The sequence below is a fragment of the Meriones unguiculatus genome, chromosome 14 (genome assembly GCF_030254825.1).
Source record: "Meriones unguiculatus strain TT.TT164.6M chromosome 14, Bangor_MerUng_6.1, whole genome shotgun sequence".
NCBI classification, from domain to species: Eukaryota; Metazoa; Chordata; class Mammalia; order Rodentia; family Muridae; genus Meriones; species Meriones unguiculatus.
Window position 1 is genome coordinate 53,725,361 of NC_083361.1, and position 27,191 is coordinate 53,752,551.

The window sequence follows — 27,191 nt, forward strand, 5'->3', positions numbered from 1 at the left end:
TAAAAGATCTTCAGGAGGTATCTCTATCCCTGATCTCAAGCTGTACTATAGAGCAACAATACTAAAAACTGCATGGTACTGGCATAGAAACAGACTGGTGGATCAATGGAATCGAATAGAAGACCCTGACATAAATCCACACACTTATGGACACCTGATTTTTTACAAAGATGCCAAATCCATTCAATGGAAAAAAGACAGCATCTTCAACAAATGGTGCTGGTCTAACTGGAAGTCTACATGTAGAAAAATGCAAATAGATCCATACTTATCACCCTGCACAAAACTAAAGTCCAAGTGGATCAAAGACCTCAACATAAAACTAGACACACTAAACCGCTTAGAAGAAAAAGTGGGGAATACCCTTGAACTCATTGCCACAGGAGACAACTTCCTGAACAGAACACCAACAGCACAGGCTCTAAGAGCAACAATTAATAAATGGGACCTCATGAAACTGAAAAGCTTCTGTAAAGCAAAGGATACTGCCCTCAGAACAAAACGCCAGCTTTCAAAGTTTCAGCTGAGAAATCAGCTGCTGTTATTCTGATGGGTTTTCCTTTATATATGACATATGGTTTTTCTTCTCTACAACTTTCAATATATTTTCTTTGCTCTGTATACTTAATGTTTTAACTATAATACACTGGGGATTTTCGTTTCTAGTACTGTCTATTTGGTATGCTTTGTAGTTCTTGTATTTGTATAGGTGTGTCCTTCCTTAGCTTAGGGGAGTTGTCTTCTATGATCTTACTAAAGATTTGGTCTTTGCCATTGACTTGGGATCTTCTCCCTCATTTCTGCCTATATCTTGTGAAGATTTGGTCTTTTCATGGTGTCCCCCATTTCCTCTATGTTCCTTTCCTGTGGTTTATGTTAATTTCTTTCATATTCTTTGCTTATTTGGTATAGATCGTATACTTTGACTCTTAATAGTCTATCTTCTGCTTAACTCATTGTACTTGTAAGACTTTGTTTTGGATTTTCTAGTTGAGTTATTGGGTTGTTTTTTTTTTCCACATTCCATCTTTATTTCAGCTTGAATCCTCTTCAATGTTTCTATCTCTATTGAACTCCATTTTCAAGTCCTGGATTGTCTGAGTCATGTCCATTAGTCTTCAGTCTGTATTTCCTTGAACATGACTCAGGTACTTATTCTCCTTAAGTTTTTTCCCTTTAATTTCATTGAGCTGTTTCTTTATGTCTTCTTCAAACTCCTTGTTAAAGTTTATGTTCTTTGAAATTCTGTATCCTTGGCTTCATCTAAGTAATTCTCATTGCCAAAAATAAAACAACAACAAAAACCTTCTATAGGAAGAGCGGGCTTTGGAGAGAAAGTATGGCTTGGTCTTTTGTAGTGTTTGTATTTGTGTGATGACAGATGGGCTTGTGGACTTCTTTTGTTAGTTCTGTGCCTGACATGGAGAGAGTGGGTTGAGGCAGAAAAGAGGATGTGAAGGCAGGTTGGGTCTTGAGGCTGGGAATGGCTTCAGGGGGATGAAATCGGGTGCTAGGGTGATGTGTAGATCCTGGTGCAAGCCTGGAGTAGGGTGGTATATATGGCCCAGCAGAGAGGTTGGGTGTGGTTAGGGAGTGGTCTTTGGGTCGGGAGCAGTTAGGGCCAGTCTTGGAGGAAACCTAGAGTTTGGTTGTGGTACAGTCAGGGCTGCCCAGATTACCCAGAGAGACTGGATATGGGACCCAGGCTAGACAGAGGATTGGAGAAGAGGAGGGTCGGTGGACTCACCAGGCTACACCCTGGAGAAGGATGTTTAAGCTACCCTCAACATGTCCCATACAACATAGAAACTCCAGGGGTTTTCTTCTATGTACAATTCATCATAGGAATTTTAGAGCTAGGGTTGTCAACCAGAGGCCAGCAAATTCTGACACTTGCCTGCACTGCCCTGCTGCTTTTCTACACAGTATTACTGAGCACTGGCTAATCATTTGCTTATGCACAGTCTACAGCTGCTTTCTCATTGCAACAGATTCAGTAGTTGCTACAGAATCCCCCACAGCCCACAAGACCAAAACCATTTACTATCCTGTGCAGAAGAAGACTTAAATATCTCCCACCCTAGAGCTACCTTACTGCTCCTGCATCACAGTGAAGAGCACAGAGGGTAGGGAGACCACCACTGACAGCTCTGCTTACCCATATTCTGTCTACCATGTGGATACAGCAGAAGGCTGTGCCCCAGCTACACTTCCAAATCTCTCTCTTCCTCTCCTTGTCCCACAGAGGTGCCTTCCCTTTCTTCCTACCTCCTATTCCTTGGGAACTTTCCTCCCATCACATCCTCCATCCTGTCAATGTGGGACTTAAGAATAAAACCATTGTCAAGCCTTCTAGCTTTTCTCTCAACATATGAAGGAAAGTTTCTGTAACAATATTAATTTTTTTTTTGCAATAAGCCCTGTTTTTCCATGGCTATAGTCTCTCTTGATACTCTGGAAAGTTAGCTTTGGGACTCAAGGCAGAGTAATGAGTTCTTTGTTCTAGATAGTCCCCGCTTCTCTCCCAAAGCAACAACTGCCCTTGATTTAGCTGGCATAAACCACAGTACCACGATTCCCAGGAAGAAGAAAAAAAAATGGGTCAATCCAAATTCTCGTAAATATTATTCTTTCAATAACTAGGATAAGGGCTAAAAAGTCTTCACCAAGAAGTGCAAAGTGAGACATACAATGCAATATGGAAAACTGGGGCCATGCTCAAGAGACAGCCACTGGAGTCAGGCCCTGTTAACCAGCCCTGGAGTCCTGCTGGCCTGGTTCACTTCAGGGAGCAGATGACAAGGAGGACAAATGAATGTATTAATGACAGTAAGGATTGGTTGTGGGTAGAGGTAGTAGAAGGGAGAGCCTCAGCTCATGCCGTGAGAGAGACTTTAGAGAGGTACAGTAAGTCTGCATGCCCACTATCCACTATCCACTAAGTAGATAGGTACCTCAGCCTCTTTTACCCTTGGCACTAATATCACTAGTGTGTGCTCCAGAAGCCAAATCAACACTCCTGCAACAACAGCAACAGAAAAATGAACCTTCTGTTCCCAAAGAAGTCATCCCCAGAGCAGGCTCTTCAGATTATCACACACTGTTTCAGAAAAGGAGCTCACTACGCCCAGTCCAAGCAACCACAGGTAAAGCCTGCCAGCTGGTGAGCCCTAGGCACACCCAGGCAGGACTAGGCCAGTCCCTTATTCACTGAGGGGGGAGCATGTAAGGAGAGCATGCCCAGCATCGCTTCTCATCAGCCCTATAGACACCAGAGGAGAATCAAGAACCACGAAGCCATTAAACAATGAAATCACAAAAGCTCCAGAAAAACAAGATATATATATAGATATATATAGATATATCCCTAATGCAAACACGAAATTTATTTTACTCAATTCCAATGAAGACTATCAAGCAGAAATGAACAAATAACGCAACCAGAAAATCCCACAAATACTAACCATAAAGTATGAAACAAAAAGCAACTATGATTGTTATCCTGCTTTGCTTTCTGCTGCCATGATAAAGCATGGACCAACACCAACGTGAGGAGAAAGGGGTTTATTTCAACTTACAGCTGACAGTCTATCACCCAAGGAAGCTGAGGCAGGATCTCAAGCAGAGGCCATGGACGAGCACTGCTTATTGCCTGGCTCCTATGGCTCGCTCAGCTGACGTTCTTATAACCAGGACCACCACCCACAATGGGCTGGGCCCTTCCACATCAATCATTAATCAAGAAAATATCCCACAGACAAGCCCACAGTCCAATCTGATGGAGGCAGTTCCTCAATTGAGGCTGTCTCTTCCTGGATGACTACGGCATGTGTGAAGTGACAAACGCTGGACAGAACAATTACTATCTGAAAGAGCTGATGCCTCACCTGCTCCTCGGCCCCCAACCACCACCTTGTATAAGCCTCCGATAACCTGGCATCACAGTCATCATCTTCAGCTAAGCCAGAAGGATGTGCCAATCAGCAATCAGTGTCAGTCTGCACTATGGAGGATCTGTGAGAGCCCAGAGGGCAGCCCGTAGTGACTGTCATATATCTGCAGAAATGCTGGGTGTAGTAGTTCACATCTGTTTCCTCTTAGTTTTTGCCTGAATTGGTCAAGAAAGCTGCTTTTCACTCCATGTCCAGAAAGGTTAAAAATATTTACTTCTCTGATGAGCCAGTTGTTCCCAAGTACACCTTGTGGGACAGAGAAGAAACCCTGAGTGCTGCCCATGGGTTGTCTGGGCCCCTGAGACCTCCTGTGCCTCTCTCCCACTGCCGCCCACCATGCCTCTTTAATAAAGTTTTGCACAATTATATACTAGCCCGTCTCTGTGTCATGTGACTTTCCTGAGGAAGACAGAAGACATCAAAGAAACAATCCCACTCAGGTCTATCCCAGGGAACCTGTGAGCTCACTGGGATCACAGTGGGAGCACAGAGCTTGCTTACAGAAGCCCGGTGACTCAGAGACAGCTGCCCTACCCAAAAGCACAGTCCAACATGGGTAACAAAGAGTAACATTGCTGGAGGTCCCAGCACAACTGGCAGGCAAGCCCACAGATGCCTCCTCTTCCCCAGCAGCTGTTTGCTGCTTACAGAACCTCACAGAGGGGCCTGGAAAGCCTTGGGAGCTTTCTGAGCATCCTCAGGCCAATGAGCACCCCTCTGCCTTCAAAAAAGAACTGCTTCAGTTTGGAGGGATGGTGGCACAACACTATGGAATCCTTTCCACCGTTCATCCAGCTCTCTCTGCTGCAGTTATCATCAAAGATTTCAGTAGATGACACGGAAGATGGATTTGAACAAATATCCCAGACTGAAAAGTGAAAAGCAAGCCAACAAAAACTATGGAAATAAAGAAACCTCCACAGTGAACTCCGGAGGTCAGATATTCAGCTGGAGTTCCATTCAACAGAACAGGGACTGCACAGGTTAGAAAATTACCATGTACCAAAGCACCCAGCACCAGGGACATATCTGAGTAGCTACAACCTTCTGAAAATGTGGGGAAATACATGAGCACCTAGAACAGACAGGACCCCAAACAGAAAAAACAGGTTAGACTACCGACCATAGGTCAGTGGCATGACACACGTTTCTCTGTTGTTAGATATGAAGTCGATGGTGCCTATGCCACCAGCCAGGAAGAATAAAGTCCAAAAAGACTGACCTCTGAGCAACGGAGAGCAAGCAGGGGCCCAGCACCCGGTTTTGCATTTCTGTTTGTGCCTCATCTACTCTCTGAATTTTAACTGCCACGAACATATATTACTTTAAAGCCAGAACTATGATCGTCATCAAATCCTTAAATATATCCAGTAGCCTCCGCTTATATTCCTGGCTTTGCTTTCTGAGGGTTTTCCACAGTCGGTCGTGGTGTGAAATACTAAGTGAAAAATTGCAGAAGTAACTGGTGAATTTTAAGCTGCATGCTGTACTAAGCATGTGTCGGACTTTCATATCACCCTGCCCTTTCCTGTCCGAGACATGAGTCATCCTCGCATCCAAGGTATCCACACTGGATGTGTGGATGACTCTACGGCCATCTAGTTACTAAGCCATCTCTGTTTCCACATCCAAAGCTGTGGGACGGAGAATTTGTACTGAGGTAACCATTATTTTACTTAGGAAGAGCCCCAACACACACAAGAGCAGTCATTCAGGCAACTCGGATGCAGCAGAAAAGAGGTGGAAAGTGCCTCCCTGTGTAAACAATGGGAAATTCTCCATTTCGAAAGAAAAATATGTGTGCTAAGGCTGCAACAACGTACAGAGAGAACAGATCTTCTATTCACAAAATTGCAAAGAAAACAGTTTATGCTAGTTTGATGTTAGACCTCAAAATGCAAAAGTTGGGTCTATGGTGCAAGGAAAATAAAGGAAGCACACAGTCTGCAAAAGGCTGGACATTAACCAAACTTTTGGGAATCCCCTGGGAGTCTTGAGCGGTATCCTCCATGGAGAAGGCAGAGGTGACTATACCACTGCCAGTGCCAGCAAGCACATGGCACCAGGCTCTTTCTCTAAGGTGGAGCACTGCTTGGCTCCCTCATTCCTTGAGCTCTGATTCCGTTCCTGTCACTGAAAGCCATGCATCATCTGGGCTACTAGGAAGAACCATGAGGGTAACCCTTCACATCACTGGGCAGGAAGAATATTCCAGGATCTCTTTATGGCTGTGGTTGGTTGGCTGGCTGGTGTTAGAGCCACACACACACACACACACAAATAACAGAGTAATAGTATACGTGTATTACTGTCTTATGTATGTATGTATTTGTATGTGTAAGTATGTATTTGTATGTGTGTGTGTATTTGTATGTATCTGTATGTATATATGCTTGTCTGTATTTGTATGTATATTTATGTATGTGTTTGCATGTATGTATTTATAGGTGTATATTTGTGTGTGCACGTATGTACTTCTATGTTTGCATATAATGCATGTGTTTGTATGTATATGTGTGTGCTGGCTGGTTTTGTTTCAGCTTGACACAAGCTAGAGTCATCAAAAAGGAAAGACCCTCAGTTGAAGAAATGCCTCCATAAGAGCCAGATGTAAGGCATATTCTTAATTAGTGATCTACGAGGGCAGGGGGCCCATTGTGGGTGGTACAGTCCCTGGGCTCGTGATCCTGGGTTCTATAAGAAAGCAGGCTGAACAAGCCATAGAAAGCAACCCAGTACACAGCACCCTTCCATGACCTCTGCATCAGCTCCTAACACCAGGATCTTGCCTGTTTGAGTTCCTGGCCTGACTTCCTTCAATGACAAACAGTGCTATGGATGTGTAAGCCAAACAAACCCTTTCTTCCTAACTTGCTTTTTTTTTTAAATGGTACTATTTGGTTTCTGTTTCTTTATTATTATTATTATTATTATTAATTAGTTTATTCATTTTGTATCCCAGCTGTAGCCCCCTCCCTTGTCCCCTTCTAATCCCACCCTCCTTCCCTCTTCTCCTCCCATGCCCCTCCCCCAGTCCACAGATAGGGGAGGTCCTCCTCCCCTTCCATCTGACCCTAGCCTCTCAGGTCTCATCAGGACTGTCTGCACTGTCTTCCTCTGTGGCCTAGTAAGGCTGCCCCACCTCCTCAGGGGGAGTTGATCAAAGAGCCAGCCACTGAGTTCATGTCAGAGACAGACCCTGTTTCCATTACTAGGGAACCCACTTGGAGGCTGAGCTGCCATGTGTTACATCTGTGCAGGGGTTCTAGGTTATCTCCATGCATGGTCCTTTATTGGAGTATCAGTCTCTGCAAAGACCCCTGGGCCCAGATTTTTTGGTTCTGTTGCTCTTCTTGTGGAGCTCCTGTCCTAACTTGCTTTTTTGTCATGGTGTTTTGTTGTAGCAATAGAAATCCTAACTAAGACAGTGTTTATTTGTTTGTATGTATGTATGTACATACGTATATATGTGTATACTTGTATGTGTGTGTCTATATGACAAAGAACATGAAAACATCAAGCAGTAACAGTATACTATGTGTCATGACAGACTGGCAGCTCTGTCAGTCTACGGCATTTCTTAAATGTGCTTCCCTCCTGTTTGAATAGCCCATACTACTGTATCCCATATCCTCTATGGTGCCCAAGGGTGGCTGGCAAGCCAAGAGGACTGTTGACACCAAGTGTGCAGCGGATGTGGCAGGTATGAAAGAGGCGCTCTGTTTCTCTCTTTTGCTGACATGGGGTCAACGATCAGTTTCTATAAAGATACCAACTCTGTGAGTGGTTGAAAAGAATTGTTAGGTGTAACTAGAAAATAATGGTTTGTTAAATCAGAAGATTTGGTAAATTTATGTTCATCAAGGCCAATCTGCCTTCCAACATGTTAAATGGTTATGGTCATTAGAATCCTGAGCTCCAAACCCATATCTCAAAATCACCATGTGTATTCACTGAGAGCCACCACACCTGTCCTATCAGTGTCTGTGGCTGTACCTAGGTGTCTATGGTTGTCCCTCAGTGTCTGTGGATGTCCCTTTGTTCCCCTACAGGCACAAAAATCCACGGATGCTCAAGTCTCATTTATAAAATGGTACCATCCGTCTGGGGAGATGGTTCAGTTGGTAGGAACACTTGCTACATACATTTAAGGTCCTGAGTCTGGATCCCCAGCACCCACATAAAAAGCTGGATGTGGCCACACACACTCCTGAACCCCAATACTGTGGGGGATGAAAACAAAAGGATCCCTTTCTGGCTGCCAGCCTAGTTCCAGGTTCAGTGAGAGACCTTGGTCTCAAAGTTATAGGGCAGAAAAAGATGAAGCAGGACCCTTGATATTTTAGTCCACCTTCTCAGGCATGCATATATACACAGATGCTCACACATACACACACACACACACACACACACACACACACACACACACAGGACTGTACTGTCAGTCTTGGCATAGAGCCTGCCCACATCCTCTCATGCACTTGAAATCGCACCTACATGGTGCACCCTGGACGGTGCAATGCTTAGTGTAAGCAGACACCCCGTGGGTAGCTGCTCCCTGCACCGCTGAGGCAATGACTAGAGGAGCCTGCAGACAACCAGCCCGGGTGCAGTTTTGTTCTGAGTACTTTTGATTTGCAGTAAGAACCACAGATACAAACCCCGAACACACAAATGGCTCACTCTGACTGATCTCGTTACAGGTGCCAAGCCTGAACTAATCCTATCATTAGATGATGGCAAGGTTTATTTTCTCAAATAAAATTTTACTGTCCCATCGTGTTTCAATTTTTCTGTACAAGAGAATCAGCTTAAGTTCTAAATACTCATTTCAGAACAATTAAGTTTCACGTCCATCTGAAACACACTATTTGGGGCTGACGAGCTAGCTCAGAAGTTAAGAGCACTTGCTGCTCTTGCAGAGGACTCAGGTTCAGTTTCCAGCTCCCAGCAGCCACATGACAGATCACAACCCATCAATACCAAGCATGGATATTTCACACACACAAATGAAATGAATAATAATAAACTTTTTAACGTTTAGCTTTGTTAGGGCAGGTTCGGGTATTTTAAAGTACATGTCCGACATTTGAAGACAACCCACACGATAGAAGACCAAGCACCCAGAGAGAGAGAAGCAGGAGGACCAGGAGTACAATTCCAACCACAGCTAGTTACATCGCAAATACAAGGCTAGCCTGTGCTACAAGAGGTCCTGCTTCAGAGAGGGGTGGAGGCCTCTGAGACGATTTACCACAGGCTCTTGCAGACAAAGAAGTGATACAAAGAAGTGCTCTGTTTACATTTGCTGTGTCCCAGTATCACACAGGCACCCCTAAAAACGCCAGGATTTTAGCCCTCCTGGTGCCTCCAGGCTCACTTCCTACATCACGGTCCATCTCACTGTACTGTGTCCCGTAAGTCAAATGTGATGCCTCTCAGCTGCAGGTGAAGAAGAGGAGACAATAGTTCATCACTGCATGAAGGCAGCAAGACTGAAAAGTGAGATGCGGGTCAAATGAACAAACCTTGAGGTTCGAGCTCTGGCGGCTGGTGCCTGCAGGATGAACAGCAGGGCATGTGCTGCAAACTGAAGTTGACCGTGAGCGCTCTCTCATGAGCTCACCACAAAACACCAACATGGAACTGTCCTCTGGGGGATTTGCTGATTAGTTTGACTATGGGACGATCATCACACCAGATACACTAAAGCACCATGTTTCCACCTCAAGTGTGTGATCTGTTTGTTTGTTGATCATAGCTCAAAAATGCAGAGCGTGAAAGATCAGAAGAAAGACCTAAATACAGGGATAGAATCCAGGTGAGTCTGACATGCTAAGAAGACTTAGGCCCATCAGTACCATTCTCAACTTGCCAAGTCTCTACACCAGACAGTCCAGGCTGTGCCTGGTCAGCACACAGGCAAGACACATAGCCAGAGTCCCCAGGAGAGCAAAGAGAACCCATTACAGCCACCAGATACTATAGCTTGAATCTTAAGCGAGCCCCAAAGATCCGTGTGCTGCAGCCTTGTTCCCAAGGTGGCACCACTGAGAAGCGACAGGAGCCTTTAGGGGTTGAGGCCCACTGAAAAATCTCTAGGTCGTTGCAAGGTCATGCTCTTAAAAAGAACAAGATTCCAGCCACCCGCCACACACACACATTAGATGAGCAGTTTTAACCTACTACATGCTTCCCACTCTGTGTTTCGTCATTGCAGGCCTATCAGCAGCAGAGACAACCAATCGAGGGCCAAAGCCTCTATAAACTGGAGAAAAAAATACCTGTTTCCACTTTATATGATTATCTCAAGGTACTTGGAGCTTTATTACATACATTTATTTATTTACTTATTCACTCGTGTGTGTGTGTGTGTGTGTGTGTGTGTGTGTGTCACAGCACACAGGTGCAGGTCAGAGGACAATCCGCAGGAATTGCTTCTCTCCTTCCACCATGTGGGTCTCAGGAATCTTCGACAAGCCTTCTGCCTTGGCAGTAAGTGCCTCTACCTACTGAGCCATCTTGTCACCATTTGTTAAAGGTGAATGAAGCTTCTGAAGACGCTGAGGGTGTCCCCCATTTGTCCAGATGATGGCCTCCATGACCAAGGGGTACCAAGAAGGCTGAGTTTTGAAGGTTGAGAGGAAGCTGTGTCCACATCTTTCCTTCTAGGACTGTTCTACCGAAGACACTCTGAGTGGTAAAATGCCTCCCACGGGGGATGAACTATTGGCAAGTATGCAAAGCAGACATGCAAAGTTTCTTATGACATGAGGCCATAAGAAACCACCACAGGCTTCATCTCACTCCCTTCATTCTGGTAAAGCCCTAAGGTGCAATGCCATATACCTCTCCAAAACTCCCAATCAACCCCCTCCTGCCCTCAGTAAAAACCTGAAATACAGAAGGAAGTATTCTCCTTATACAATCAAATCATGCAGACTGGGTGTCTCTCCAAGTCTGCTTCCCTTGGAAGAGGCTTTAAGGATGAACCAGCAAAGGTCTCTGTCTGTGGCCTGCAGGTTTGAGGAAGGTAGATAGCCACAGAGAGAGCTGAAACATGTGGACATCTGATGAAACTGGAATGGTGTCTGCAGACTGGGGAGGAAGATTGTTCCAGTGTTGATTTCTTAATGCAGAGAGGTCTGTGCTGGCTAGATAGCATCCTTCAGTGGAGAAAGCACACTGAACCTTACACGGGTGATATCACATCCACCTGGCAGCTTAGCTCCCAAACATCCAGAAACAGACCAACAAGACAAATGATGCCACATTTAATAGAGAAAGCATCCTCAAGTACAAGGCCAGTGCAATGGGAACTATGGTTGGGGCACAGGTCCCCAGTTCTGCTCTGCAACTTGTCTGGGTTAGCAGTTATTTCAAAACTTTCAAAAAAAAAATCTTGTTTTAATGAACAAGCTCTCTTAGTCCCCAACACAGAATCTGGCTATAGCATTCCAAGATGCCTTCAAGTGCCCAGGATATCCACTTTGACATGCAAATGAGTCTTGGTCTTGGAAGTCCATTCTTTTGAGGTCTAGTCTCCATTCTTTCTGTTTCCTGTTGATTCTTCTATCCATACATGCGTCCTCTCAAAGATTTTTTTTTTTAATTTCAGGAAAATGCTTTTTTGCACAATAGTTCTAAGGATTCATTTCACCTGTTGCTTACATTCCCTTCCCTGCCCCCACAGATCCCCATGTGTCAGTCCATTTGCTTGTCTTCTGCGTTTTTACTTTGCCATTTCACTTTATTCCATCTTCATTTTCACTTCACTTTCTCCTCTGCATTCTCTACTTTCATTTCAGTGGAATCCATTTGTTCCTGCTTTCCTTATAATTCAGTCACTTCAAAATTCTTTGGCTTCTGAACTCCTTCTTCCTCATTTCATTTCTCATCTACATGTATTTTTTGACCCTCCTGATGTCTCACTGGTATTGCACCTACAAAGCTGCTAGCATATACTGGAACATTATGTTTTAATCTCCTGGCATGTTTGTGGTGAGAGTACACAATTGTGAGTGAGCATGTGCACACATACATAGGTGAATCCATTTGGAGACCATAGGTTGACCTCAGATATCTTCCTCAGCCACTGTCTGCCTTACTGTTCTGAAACAGGATCTGTTACCGAATGTAGAATTTCCCAATTCAGCTAGGCATCTGGCCAGCAACCTCCTGAGATCTTCACATCTCTGCCCTAATGCTGGTGTTATCATTAACACCAACAGAGCCAGACTTTCCTTACACTGGTGCTGTGGATCTGAACCCAAGTCCTCATACTTTGATGGCAAGTGTGTTATCTCCCGGCCCCAGCCTTTCCTCCTTGTAAGGTGATTATGTCAGGTGTTCTGTTACTGTTACTGAAAGGTGGCACCAGCAGTTTCTGAGCTCTGTTCCCTGGGGATCCTCCTCCTCACCTCCCCCATCTGAGCCTACTCTTCCATGCCATCTGTGTTCCTGTCCTGCTCAAGTTAGTATACATTTATAGCCATTTTTTTTTTCTCAGCAGAGGCTTTCTGGACTTAGTGTGTTTCTAAGGTTCTCCAAGGTGGGATATAGATTCTCCTACATCCCTGCTCAGTTGTTCTCAGCTACCTAAAAAAAATTCAGTTTTTCCATTTGCTCTTGGAGGTGCCCACCATTCTCCATTTGGGAGCAAGTAACTCATGGTGGTTATGGACCCATCTATCCAGCCCTGGAACTGCCAGAAGCACCATGTCCCCTCTGCTGAGGTGCCGTCCCTCAGCTCATGCTAATACCGTCTCCCCCAATGGCTAAATCACTTTCAATGGGAGTCTAGAAGAGAGTGAAGAATACTCCATCGTGAAGAACACAGCGCCATGGAATCTTTTCTAAAATGTTCTCAATTAATGAGAGACACAGTGAGCTCCTGACCTGGAAGACTCAGAGCTTCCAAAACCCACACAGATGATGTGATTCCAACCCTAAGTCAGCCTTGGGAACAGACAACCATTTGTCACTGATCCGGAAGAATGTTCGTGTCACCTTCGAAGCAGAGGAATGGTGTAGACTGACTTGCCTTGCCAGACAGCAAAACTCACCACGAGATTTGCATGACTGAAATGAACTTTTGGGCTAGAGGTGTGGTTCAGTGGCACATATCCTGCCCAGTATAGACAAGACCCAGGCTCTAATCCCCAACACCTGAAGGGGAGAGGGGAGAACAGAAAAAGAGGAAAGTGGGCCAGGAGGGAAGGGAACATTTGACCTTAAAATAGACAAGGGAGAAGAACTGAATAGAAGCCAAAATAGTACTTGCTTACATAGGAACTTTGAAGGCAAACAAAGTTAGCTTTCTCAATACTGTATGTAAAAAAAAAATAAAATAAAATAAAAACTGGATGAGTAAAGACGTGAATATAAAAATTAAATTCTGGGAGGATATGAGGGGGACTCAAGCAGAGACTCCTACTGGCAGAGGTCATAGAGACTCAAGAGGACACCCTCTAACTAGACCAGTCTCCTAGTAGAAGAAAGGGAACATCAACCCACCCACAAAAACTTAGACCCAAAATTTACCCTGCCTACAAGATGTGCAGGGATAAAGATAGAGCAGATGGAGCAGAGACTGAGGGATGCCCAACCATTGCCTGGCCCAACCAAAGACCCACCCTATCAGAGTGCCAACCAAACATTATGAACAATACTCTGCTAAGCTTGCAGACAGAAGCCTGACAGAGCTTTCCTCTGAGGGGCTCTACCTAGCATCGCCTCAAAACAGATGCTGAGACTCACAATCAAATGTTGGGTGATATGTAGAGAGTCTTGTGGAAAAGTGGGAGGAAAGAGAAAAGGACATGGAGGTAACAGGAACTCCACAAGAAGACCAATAGAGCCAACTAACCAGGGCCCAGAGGGTCTTGCTGAGACTGAGGCATCAACCAAGAACCATGCAGGAACTGGACCTAGGCCCCCTACAAAGATGTAGCTTAAGCTTCATATGGGTCCTCTAGTAAGAGAAGTGGGGACTGCATCAAACAAAGACTCACTTGCCAGCCATTTGATCACTTCCCCCTGACGTGACTGCCTTGCAGGCCACAGGGGAAGAGGACACATTCAGCCCTGATGCAACTTGATTAGCTGGGGTGGATGGGAAAGGGAGCTCTCCTTTTTTGAAGAAAAGAGGAGGGAGAGAAAAATGGAGGGAGGATGAAACCGGGAACAGAGGAGGGATAGGGCTACAACAAGGATGTAACATGAATAAAAAATATATATAAGTTCTGTTGCTGTGGGCATAGCTCAGGTGGAAAAGCTCTTGCTGTGCAGGCTTGAGGATCTGAGTATACCCAGCACCCGTGAAAAGTTCAGGCATGGTGGTATAAGCGCTTAATCCCAACACTGAGGAGGCAGAGACAGACGGATCTATAGCCTAATCAGATAGCCTCGGTCCCCGTGAGAGACTCAGCCTCAAAAATTAAGGTAGATGTCACCTAAGGGGGAATGATACCCAAGGTTGTCCGCTGGCCTTCATGTGTGTGCGTGCATGGTATACACAAATAAAATAAAGTAATAAATTCTTGTTAGTAAAGATGTGGATATAAAATCAGAAGTATTAGAATAGAAATCTTAGGGCTATTTCAGTGACCTCTGTAATGATAGCTAAGAGTGAAATATGCAGAAACTATGAAGGTGAAAATGAAAATACAGAACTGTGAAAGTTTTAAATGTTGCAAAAGGCAGCAAGAACTGAGTCCAGTGAGAAGCGATTTGCAACACACAATGAAGTGGCCATGAAAATTCACAATTCACAACAAATGAAAACAGACGCTAATCTTCCTCTGTCAGATTAATAAAAACACTCAAGGCTGCAAATATGCCATCTCTCAAGAGTAGGAAATACCAGATCCTTCTGCAAGGCTCCTGGGGAGAATGATTATAACCTTTTCTCTCAACTAAACTAACAACACCTAACAAAATCCCAGTCGGGGCAGCCTCTGACTACCAACAATTCCACTCTAGGAACTCACTCTCAGAAGCAGGCGCTGACACCTAAGATAAGCAGCCTCAGACATGGAACCTGCATCCCCAGAAATCTCCCAGCAGCAGACGAACTAAGCAAGCCATGATCATCTGTGGTGTAGACTGAAAGAATGGATTCAAAATTGTCACCAACTATGGGCAAGGGACTATTCGCTACACACTACATTTCGGAGGGAGCTATGGAGTAAAATGTGGTGGCAGAATCCCATTTCTTTTTTTATATGCTTTAAAAGAAAAGCAAGCATTCCACACATAAGAACCGTGATATGCTTGTGACTGTGAAGTTTGCAGAGGGTCGTTAAGCACCACTGGTAATGTCAGTTACCTATCAGCAGAGCACCGATGGAGGAGAGGGTGCATGTTTGCACATTTTCTGGGTTTTAGTTATGGCAACAATTACAGACTGCTTTAGGAATATTTTTAGAATTCCGGCAGCACTGGCTCTTAAAGAGAACACGGAGATTTAGCTTCTTTGCCAGCAGCGGCTGGGCAGGTGATTTCAAATGCACTTATTCAGTGTCCTGGGCATTGACAAAATTAGAATGAACGAAGCAGCTCCACTAAAGAGTAACTGGCCAAGACCCCTCCCAGCTCTGTGCTCCTGTACACTGTCAATCACCACTCAAATGTACCAGAGGTTCACACAGAAGGGAGGTGACCCATCTCCTAACATGCTGGACAGTACATCCCGGGACAGAGAACTATTTAAGGACCCTCCTCCAGAATCAAAGTGTCATGTGGCTTTTTGCTCATCACTAACCTCTGGCCACAGCTGCTAACCCTCAGCAGTCTCCAGCTCTGTCAAGCTCCCCTCCTAGAGTTTAGATCCAGAATGTCCCCTAAAGGCCCATGTGGTAAAGACTTGGTTCCACGTGGCACTGTCACAAGGAGGTGGGGCCTAACGGGAGGTCTCAAGTGACCTGGAAGGGAACTGTGGACCTCAGCCCCTTCCTCCTCCTTCCTCATGTTTGCCATCTAGTTCAAAATAAGCAGGGTATACACTCCTACCACAGTGTGCCTTGCCACAGACCTGAAAGCAATGGGCCAGATAGCCAGGGACTGAAACCTCCACACGGCGATCCTGTGTGTACTCACACAGACACACCCATATACATACCCACACACACACATATATACACACACTCACACATACAAACATACACACATAGACACATACATGTACATACACATATACATATAAACACAGATACAAACTTACATATACACACAATACACTCACACAGACACACATATAAATACACACACCTACACATATGGTCACACAGATGCACACACATACACACAAAAACACACAGACACATGCACATATACCACATGTATGTGCACACCTTGTATACATACAGAAACATACATACATACATATAGGCACACAGTCACGTGCACCCATGCACGCACACACACACATACAAACACATACAGCACATATGCACACATGTATCCACATGAACACCCACACATATACACATCACACACATACATACACACACACACATTGTGTCTTCAAATTTCTCTTGAGCCTTCACCTTTCAGGCATGATTAGGGTGTGATCGCCTAGCCAAGGTGAATTCCTTCACCACCCTCTCCCCCGCCCTCTGCCACATAGTTAAGATAGTTAAGTGTCACCTTCAGTTAGGCACTTGGTGTTTCTAAAGTGAGAGCAACTAAATCCAAAGCCACCTCTTGGCTCAGTGACCTTGAGTACCTACTCTTTTCTTCTCTCTTCTTTTAGGACCACTAAGCACAAGTTGCCAGGACTGCTTGAGGAGCAGGCCCTGGAGAGAGCGGGCTTGACTGTGAGGCATTCCCCTGGCTAACACAAGTGAGACACCTGAGGAAATTCAAAGGGAGGGAACTGTCCAAAGCCCTGAGCGCCAGCGGCACGGTCCACTAGGCCACCAGTGAAAGGGGCGATGGCCCCTGTGAAAGGGATCCTTGGGTCTGCTACACAGTAGGTACTCAATAAAGCAGGAACTGTCTTTCTTAGTATTTCTTCTTCCTAAATAGAAGAACTGTTGATGTAGCTGTTCTTCACCAGGTCCAAACCACAGACAGGAAGTCTGGAGCAGCAATAAAGCACCCAGTCTCCTTTCAGAAGGCTCACGGAGCAAAGTCCAGCTCTGACCCAGTGTGGGTTTCCACAGAGCCAGCCATCCTGGTCACCTGTCTTAAAGGCTTTCAAGGTAGTTAGGGCAAGCATATCATTACCATGAGGGACTGAACTCAGGAACCTCCACCACTGAAAGTCCGAATCTCCTATATACCAAACAATTTGCATAGAACCCACACATGTTTTCCTGTGTGCATTTAAAACATCTCTAGGCTACCTAGAATAACTAAAGCAATATGAACACTATGCAAATGGTTGCTATACACTATTGTTTGGTTATTAATTGACCAGGAAAAATCTGTGCATGTATCTGTACTGATATGGGATTTTCTGAATATTTTCAATCTGTGGTTGATGGAATGCTTGGCTCCAGAAGCTGCTGAAACTGGGGGCATGCTACCTACACACAAGTACATCAACATGCAAACCTTATTCTAACTGCAACTAACCGTTCCTTCTGCGGGGCAGAGACAACTCTGTATTGAAAAACCTTAAAAGGCTGGAGAGGTCAGTCACTGGGAGAGCACTTACCTAGTATGTATAGAGATGTTCCATCCCCAGCATAGACAAAAATTAAAAATACTTGTAGCTGGTTAAGTACGAAGACGGAAAAGAAGCCTGTGTGAATACAGATGGAAGGACAGACGGCAGGAGTTAAAACATGGAAGCACTTTATGGTGGGCTCATTGCTCCCCAAAGCCCAGAGAAATGTGAGCACACAGCCTAACACGGGGACATGACTCAGAATTGGGGTATCTAGAGCTAATCACCACGTAGAGCTGCTGAAGACAACAGCATTTGAAACACAAACTGCATTACTGTTTTACATATCCAAACTTAACTCCTGAAATAATATGTAGGGAATGTGTATTTTTTTTTTACACAAACACTTTCAACTGTCTCTAATTAATGTTTCATTTTTGAGGCTTATTGTTTTTTTAAAAAAGCAGTTCTCTTTGCAAACCCTAGGGAATCAGGCTAAGGCTCAGAGAAGGTGGAGGAGGCTCAGGAAACAGCCTAGCTAATTCACCAGTCTGCCACCTGTAGGCTGGTTCCAGCAGGCTGAAACTCAGTACCCACTAGACAGACATGAAAACAATGCATATTAAGTAATGCTAAAAACCGAGCAACAGATGTGTGGGGACTATATATAGGGGCGGGTTTGGACCACAGCTCCCCGGAGGCGGCCTCCCACCTCCTCTCATCGATCGGAGCGCCGGGAGCTGTGACCACACGGCCTGCCATCCTATTCTGCTCTCCAAGATGCGCCCCCACCCCCTCTGAAATAAGCTCTGAAAATTAATACCCCCATTAGGATGAACAGCCACACCTGGTATCGATCCTTGCTTGCTTGCAGGGTAGTTTTGCTAGGATCTCATTTTAAACCAGACAAGGAACTTGCAAGAACAAAGACCATTACAAAACTAAATAAAAATAAATAAATAAATAAATAAATAAATAAATAAATAAATAAATGCAGGACTGATTTTTTTTTTAATTACAAAAGTTAAGAACAAACAGCGGCCATTAATAACAAGGCTTGTTTCGGTTCTGAGTATGCAGAATTTAAATGCAGAATGTTCGTTGGAAGCCTGTGTCTGTGCACCGTCGACCAAATGCAATTACAGATGTCAAGAGTTCTTCATAAATGCAAGTCTTTATGAATACCCATGCCGCATTTCTCTATTCCCATATGTCTATACTTTATTAATATGGAAAATAAGCAACTTTTACCGAAACGCTACAAAATACCAAAAATTAAAAAAATTAAAAAAAAAAAGCATCTCGGACCAATGGCTTTTTTAATAAATGCTTCCTGGAGAAAGATTTGATGGTCAAGAACCTGAAAAATCAGCCTGGAGTTCAAAAGGCACACTCTTGGCTCCCCGGCACCCCGCCGGTCCAGCAAGGCGGTTCCCGGCTTAAGGGAAGAAACAAGAAGTCCCCGTGCCCAGGAGGTGAGTGGCTTGAGAGGGGACAGCCACTCCAGACTGACCCGCAACCAACCGAACGCTGCGAAGCACCCGCGCGCCACCGGCGAGGACCGCAGCGGAGGGAGCCGCGCGCAGCGGGCTCTGCACCGGGCTCGGGCGCCCCCGCGCCGCCTCGGTCACGGTCGCCCGGGTCGGTCACCGGCGAGCAGGGCTCCTGGCAGCTGTCCCAGACAGGGACTCGCAGCCGACCGCTACCCACCAAGCGGCGAGGGGAGGGCGACGCCGGATTCCTTTCCCCTACAGAAAAGTAACTCCGGGCGCAGCGCGCTGGAGAGACAGCGCGACGCGACGCAGTCCCCGGAGTTCGCCAGCCCGGACTTGGAAACTGCACGCAGAGCCGAGGCTGCCAGAGCCGGGCGTCCGCTCCCCCACTCGGCGCGGGCCGCGTCCCCGCCACCGCAGCTCCCGGTCCCAGCCCGCGCCGCCACCGCCGCCGCAGACACTCACCGAGAAGCCGGCCCAGAAAGGGCAGGAGTGGCGCACGCGGGCCGAGGTGGTGAGCGCCAGCGCCGCGAAGCTCACGGCCACGATGAGGCATCCGAGCGCCATCTGCGTGGCCCCGAGAGCCAGTACGATGCGGGAACGACCCGGGCACTCGCGCAGGCGGGACAGGCTGCGGGGCAGCGCGTGCGGGCGCGGCGTGCGGGGGCCGCCGGCCGGAGGCATCGCGTCCCGGGAGCTCTCTCCGCGCTGCGCTCCTCACCGAGGCGCCGAGGCAAGTTGCGCCGGCTGCGGGGACCGCCTCCCTGCGGGCAGCAGAGGCTGCGGCGCGCGGCCGACGCCAGCGGCCCGGGCCAGGCGGAGAGCCGGGCGCCCGCAGCCCGCACCGGTGCCCGCGCCCATGCCACCGCTGCCGCCGCTGCGCAGGGCCCGCCGGCCGCGCTGCGCCCTCTCCCGCTCGCCCGCCCGTCCGCCCGCCCGCTCGCTCGCGCGCTCCCCGGGCCGAGCGCGGGCGCGAGCCGCCGTGCCGGGCGCGAGCCGCCGCGGGCTTCGGGAGCGAGCCCAGTCGTTGCGCTCTGGGCTCCGGAGAGACAGAGGAGCCAAAGCGGGGGACCGGGCTGGCAGCGGGGAGCCGGAGAGGTCGCAGGTGTGTCCTCCGCGTTGGCGCCTCCTCCCGGGCGGTGGCGGATCCCGAGAAGAGAGCTGACGGAGTCTGGACACTGGCCAGGGCGGCGGGCACCGAGGGGGAGCCTTTGGCCGAGGCGTGGGAGACCAGTTGGGGAATGTGCGAGGCTGAGGGCTTAGAGCCCTGGGCTGTGGATTTCCTGCGCTGAGCCCTGAGGCTCAGCGTCCTCCAGTCCCTCTGCAGGGCAGAGACCTAGATAAGCCTAGAGGCTTTCCTGCAGTTCCAGAATCTCCCTAGCAGCCACCTAGGACACTCCTGGGGCACGCAGTTGACTTCTATCTACCTTTTCTTTGCGGGGCTTTTTAGAAAAACAACTCCCAAGTTTGAACTTTGAAATAATATACAAAGCAAATGTAAATGGACACCGTATTAGCCTATTAAACCGCCTATGTACCTACCCTCTTGCCCACAGTTTTATTAACGATTGGCTTCCTGGGAATTGCAAGGAAACCTGGAAATTAGGTTGTCGTAATGGCTTTGTTGCCCTGTTGATGGGACAGCTTTAAGCCTACTAGTGTTGCAAGTGGCCTAGAGTATTGGAAGTATGAAAGACTGACCAAAAAGAAAAGCAAAGTTAAAAGGATGAAAGCCAAAAGCCATTCTTCCATGGCCTTTTGGCAGGTCTTAAGGAGTCGTCCGTCCCCATTCGTCTCCCCCACCCTCACTCCCCACGCTGTTGGATTGGAAATACTGAACAGTGTCCTCCGAAAATATCTCAATTGCTGGTGCTTGAAATTTCAACGGTAGAGATATTGATTCCTTTGGGGCTTGACGAGCCTCTATTAAAATGCAAATTCCCCTTGAAGGGGCAATAGCTCAAGCCTTTATCAGCCAACACCTTACCAGGGATGGGATTTATTTTCCAATTTAACTGGATGGCCAAGGGATGAAGAGAGAGAGAGTGGGAATCCCAGGATAAAGTGGATGACCTCCAAATATTGGCCTGTGGCCAACTGCTCCCATCTCTCCCAGTTCTTTATGAAATGAATAAGCTTCTGGCCAGGTGCTTAGAGTGCCCCGGTACAGATTCCAATTTCCTGGAGGTATTTTCTCTCTAGAAGTTCTCTCACGGAAGCATTTTTTTGTCAGTGCTTGAAACAATATCAAAGCGTGATACTCGACTGCCCTCATCTCCCTCACGAATTCACGCATTTTTCTGAAAACCGGTTCAGACTGGGGGTCTAAGCGGAAGCCATCCATTTAAAGCTCTTAGAAGTAAGTACCTCAGTGAACAAAACCAGCAGAGGCCTTGCCTCTGAGACATCAAAAGAAAAATAATCAGCATAACAGATGAGCAAATTACTAGTTTCTCCACATTGAATACTAGTCAAAATTATGTTAAAATCCTACTGTTTGCCAGAGAGAAGATCGGAGACAAGCAAAAGCAGACAAGACCCCTGGGGGAACTTTTGGTCTCCCGGGGGACTTTGTCAGTACACAGATAATTGCCTTAAAGTCAGTTGCATCTGGGTTCAGTGGGATAGAAAATACTGCTACACCTGCCACCCCAGCGACTGGAAAGGAGCTCTCTGACCACACTGTAATCCAGAGACTACTGCTATAGGCTTGTCAAGGGGGGGGGGGGGAGCAGGGGGCGGGGCAAAGGCTGGTAAGTGGGGGGAGGGGTGGTGATGGGACAAAGGGGTGGTAGTGATTTGGGTTAGGTGAAGGCTTTCAGATGTGGAGATGTTTTGGAAGTGCCGGTGATGGTTTGAACCGGAAGACGTGCTAAGTGTCAGCCTCCAGGAAATTCTCATTTATTAATTAAATTGCTTGCAAAGTAAACGTGGAAGTTTTTCAATTAATGGGCGGCCTGCCGACAGTTCTGAGGAGCAGGAGGCACGAGTGAAGTGGGTTACCAAATGTCTACCTCTGCTGGGAACTTTGACACGGAGAGAGCCAAAGCGATTGATCCAGAAGTTAAGTTACTTTGCTGTTCTAATAATTAGTCCTATTAGTTTAAAAAAACATGCTCAGGACAAAATAATTTAGCAACAAACTTGAATAAAGAGCAATTTGTGAGTCAGGTAGCCCTCAGGATCATAAGAACTGTCCTCTGCGGCACCAACAATACAGAGAAATGAAGACAGGTGAAGAAAAGTAGTACCCAACCAAAGGGTTGGTGCTTTCAAAATTCCTCTTGTGATAGGGATTAAAGCAGAGGGGATGCCATTATCAGGCCACTGAAGTGCTGGACATTTCCCAGGAAGTGAGATGAGTAAGTCTCCTTCAGGTTGGCATTTCAGCCTGAGTGATGCCATTCTGGTGTGGTCGCTTGTGACATCACGTGAGAGTCCAGTCTATAATTTTGTTGAACACTGTTTCACAGAATTGGTTTTGTTTCCTTGGGTTTGTTTTTTTTTTCTTTTGGGGGGGTCTTGTTTTGTTTTCAGATTTTGGTTTTTTTGAAGGAGGGTTTCTCTGTGTAGCCTTGGCTGTCATGGACCAGGCTGGCCTTGGACTCACAGAGATCCATCTGCCTCGGCCTTCCTCAGTGCTGGGATTACAGGCGTACACCACTGCACCAAAATTCACAGAATTTTAGGATTCTGTTGACTATGGTGGCTGCAGTTATCTTGGAATTTGGAGTTAATTAAGCTGAGCTGATTTCATGGGCATGGAGCCATGAATCAAGAAGAAAGGGAGAAATGAAAATAGGGGGAGAAGATTGTGCTTGTCTGAGTCTACCCTCCTCCTCTGCTCCTAACATCTCACCGACCCCTTTGATCCTCAGGATTTGTCTCTCACAAACTGCAGTATTACAGCAGAGCTTGGGCAACTTCCTGGTCCAACTTAAAACAACTTTTAGCTGGGCATGGTGGTGCATGCCTGTCATCCCAGCACTGGGGGAGACAGAGGCAGGTGGATCCCTGTGAGTTCAAGGCCAGCCCGGTCTACAAAGGGAGTCCAGGATAGCCAAGGCTACACAGAAAAACCCTGTCTCGAAAAGACACAAAACAAAACGAACTCCTTTTCCTGCTTAGATCAGATTAGACAAAATGACTAAAACCACTGTTTTGAGCAGAACAAATCAGGTTACTAACCGTCTTGATGAAAGTCAAGTTACTTAGCTCTTTTTGACATGAGCAATTGGGTAATGTAGACCAAATGCCTGGTGCTGCCATGCAGCTTGTTCCATTCTTGCTCCTTTTGGCATGTGTCTTTCTGTAAATGGGCGAGAAGTGATTGTGTCCCCTCTAAGCAAGAAGAAACTTGTCTCTACTCCCAACAAGTAATGGTGCAAGGGACTCCCTTTTCTGGGAATGGGAAACCAGCAACATCTGCTCAAGGCGACTTAAAACAAGATAAAATGTCTTTGGGGTATTTAACGCATCAAAGAATTAGGGAGAAAATAAAGGAACAGCAGGCCAAGATCTGAGAGGGAAGAAATCATCAAGGTGGGTGAAGTACAGGAATAGAGAGATGAGTTTGAATTTAGAAGTTTCTGGAACTGAGGACTCAGTAATGCAGTTTCCTGCCTTGCTATGGAACCCCAAATGGCTGAACCCTAAGAGTAAAGGTGCCCTGAAAACTCAAACACAACCCACAGCGAAGGCAGTCCTGCACTGCATAACCTGGGAGCTGGCAAGAGCAATAGAAAAGTCTCTCCAGAAAGGGTAACATCTTAGTAGGTCTCGAGTTACTTCTGTGAGTACTGTTTCAAACTCCCCCTCCCTTAAAGCCTTCAACATTGGAAGGGGCATTTATGGAAAATCTACAGCCAGTATCACACTCAGTGTTGAAAGACTGCAAGGTTTTTTCTCAAGACCAGGGGACTGCAATAAGGAAGTCTGCAGTCACTACTTCAAGTCAACATTGCGCTAACTAGAGCAATTAAACATGAAAAGGAAATAAAGGCATCAAAATTAAAAAAGAGAGGTACAAAATGATGCCCATTTGCCAGTGATGGAATCCTATAGAGAGAGAGTCTGACGAGATCTACATGAAAGCTGTGAGGTCTAATAAATTCAAAAAATATATATAAGGTACAAGATCCATACACAAAAATCAGTTGTGTTTCTGTACCCTAGCCATGAGCAATCTAAAAGGGAAATTAATGATTCAGTTCTATTCACAGTAAGATCTAAGTGAATCAAGTGCCTATGACTATATTAAAGGGGCATAAGTCTTACACCTCCAAAGCATTGTCAAAAGAAATTCAGTCCTTAAATAAATGAATAGACATACTATATTCATGGTTAAAAATACAACATTAAGATGTGACTACACAAGTAATTCTACAGAACCAACACATTATTTAAATGTGAGCATCTTTGGCAGAATTAGAAAAACAAGTCTTAAAATTTACATAAAATTACAGGGACCACAAATACCATGAAAGTCTCAAAAAAAAATGGACAACTCACACTTCCAGGTTTATAAGCTTATTACAAAGATGTAATCAAAACAATATGGCGGCCAGATGCGGTGGTGCATGCTGTGTTACCAGCACTCTGGGAGGGAAAGGCAGGCAAACCTCTTTGAGTTTGAGGCCAGCCTGGTCTATAAAGTGAGTCCAGGACAGCCAAGGCTACACAGAGAAACCCTATATCAAATATATATATGGCACTGTCAGAAGGCAAAGAAATAAACAAACCATGGGCCCAATAAGTTTAGAGGCGATGCAGTTGATTGAGTTTATGGAAGTTCAGTTTGTAAAATTCAGAGGCAGTCTTACTGGGAGAGTTTTATAGAGACAGGTTGAAGAGAGAACAAGCTAGACACAGGTGATGACAGAATGAACCAGAGAATGAGAAGGAGACAGAAGATTAGAACAGATTACCAAAGTTAATATGAAGCCAAGCAAAGCAATTCAGTCAGAAGCTGATAGAGAAGTCAGTTTAAATCAATTAGCTTGGAGAGGAGTTTGAGCCAGAACAGCTCAATTGAACCAACCAGACAGAGTTAAAATAGAGGTAGAAAGGGTGAGATTATTCAGCAGTAAGCCTCAGAGGCTGAAAATATTCTAGATGTAGGTTAGATTGTACAGATGCTAGAAGCTTCCAGGACAAACTTCCAGAAACTTAGGACAAGGCCTAAGTTAACAGATGGAGGCAGTAAGCCTCAAAGGCAACAATTACATCAGCCAAATAAAAGTTACTTTAATGTATACCATGTGCATGTATGTGCCCTACACAGACAAGCATACACATGATGATGATAATAAACATTTTTACACCACCACCCCCCCAAATTGCTGAGAGAAATGCAGACCTTGGAGGCCTGAATCATGAAATTTCAGAGATGAACCAGAACTTGCTGGGCACTAGGCTTCATGATACATGCTGTCACAGAAACTGGCTACAATCTGTCAAGTCTTAAGAACTTGAATGATGTTGATCTAAAAATTAAGCGACTAGTTACCTGGCAGAAGAAAGTTCAAGATAGTAAAGCATTCAGGCCAGTGGTAAGAAAGCAGCTAAAAGTGTTGGAGACTAGAGCCACTGAGGAAAGTCCTCCAGAACTACACTAGGATACCAGCAGAGGTGTCCATAAGGTAAAGCCCCACCCATCTGAGGCTCTGCCTAGTGAAGATCCAAATTCATTTGAAAGAAGAGAGCTTAGACTAAAGAATTCCCTGCTTCTCAAAGATAACTGTCTGGGGACACGTTTCCCCTGGATTAGCTGTGGTCTAAAGCAGCTACGGGTCTTGAATCTCAAGCTGGCAACAAAACGTGGCAGCATAATCCATGTGAAATTGCCTTAGCAAGATTACGGGGATGATGGTGTCCTGTTGTACTGAATCAGTGATCATCTGGGGACAGGGTTGAACTCCCTACAAGATCCTGAGGGACTGCTGCGTGAAGCTATGGAGGTTAAGTCGAAGTTGTGATTGGGACCCCAGGATTTCAGAGATGCCAGCACTAAAGAACACCCACTGAGGAAAGCTGTAGTCTTGGAGTAGAGCCAGCCCATGAGAGAGGATATGGTAGTGCCCATAACACAGCTGGAGAAGTGGGGCTTCCTCAGTCCTTCGGAACCCAGAAGTCCAGACATGGAATTACAGGGTTTGTTTGTTTGTGTTTGTTTGTTTGTTTGTTTGTTTTCTGTACTGGATTTGGTCTTCATTTGCTCCAGTCATTCCTCTACAATGCCCCAGGTTTTCCATTCAGAATAAGAATGTTTATTTGTGCCACTGCATATTGAAAAGATGTTATTTAATTTTTTATTTTATAGCAGTCCACAGTTAAGCAATCACCTTAAATCTCAAAGGAGATGTGGACTTCAGGCTTTTAAACTGTTGGAATTGCTAAAGACTATGAGCACTTTTAAAGTTAGATTGCAATTTGCAGCATGTGATAAGCATGGGATTTTGAACACAAGGGGATGTAAGGCTCTGTTTTAAAATGGCATCTTTGGGTGTCAAATTGGCAAGGAGTGGAGCCGTGGTGGTTAATATTGACCTTCACCTTGATGAGCTCTAGAATCACTGAGGAGACCAGCCTCTGAGCATCCTGTGGGAGATTATCTTGATTAGGTTAAATGAGTTGGGAAGACCCGCCCACTGTGGGCAACACTATTCCCTTGGCTGATTATATAAGCAGGAAAAAGTGGTTTCAGCACAAGCATCTGTTGTTTTCTGTTTCCTGATGGTGGCTGTAATCTGACCCAATACTTTAAGCTCCAGCTGCTGTGACTTCCCTACCATGGTGGACTACAACCTAAAGCTGTGAGTTAAAAATAATCCTTCTTTACTTAAGTTGCCTTTGTCAGGACATTTAATTATAGCAACAGAAAAAGACACAAAAATACCTAAACAAGTTTGTGGAGCCTGGTACTTCTATTTTTTTTTCTTTCATTTTTTTGGAGATGAGGTTTGCTTCATTACATAATTAATCCCTGCCATTGTCAACTGGGTGCCATTTAATAGGTGTATCAGAGGGACTCAGAGCAATGAGACCACTATATTTTGCAATGGAATCTCCAAAACAGTAGGCCAAGGTTAACCCATTTTTTTAATAAGCTAATTATATCAGGTATTTCAT

General features: G+C 45.7%; 1 protein-coding gene across 1 annotated transcript in view; it reads right to left on the reverse strand.

Moving 5' to 3' along the window:
• Positions 1-19,886, reverse strand: part of Entrep2 (endosomal transmembrane epsin interactor 2) — a 406,727-nt gene extending 386,841 nt beyond the window's left edge. The window contains exon 1 of the mRNA XM_060367282.1: positions 19,527-19,886. Within this exon, the coding sequence (XP_060223265.1) occupies positions 19,527-19,745 (219 nt within the window). The 5' untranslated portion in view covers positions 19,746-19,886. The remainder of the gene's footprint in view (positions 1-19,526) is intronic.
• Between the last annotated feature and the right edge of the window lie 7,305 nt (positions 19,887-27,191).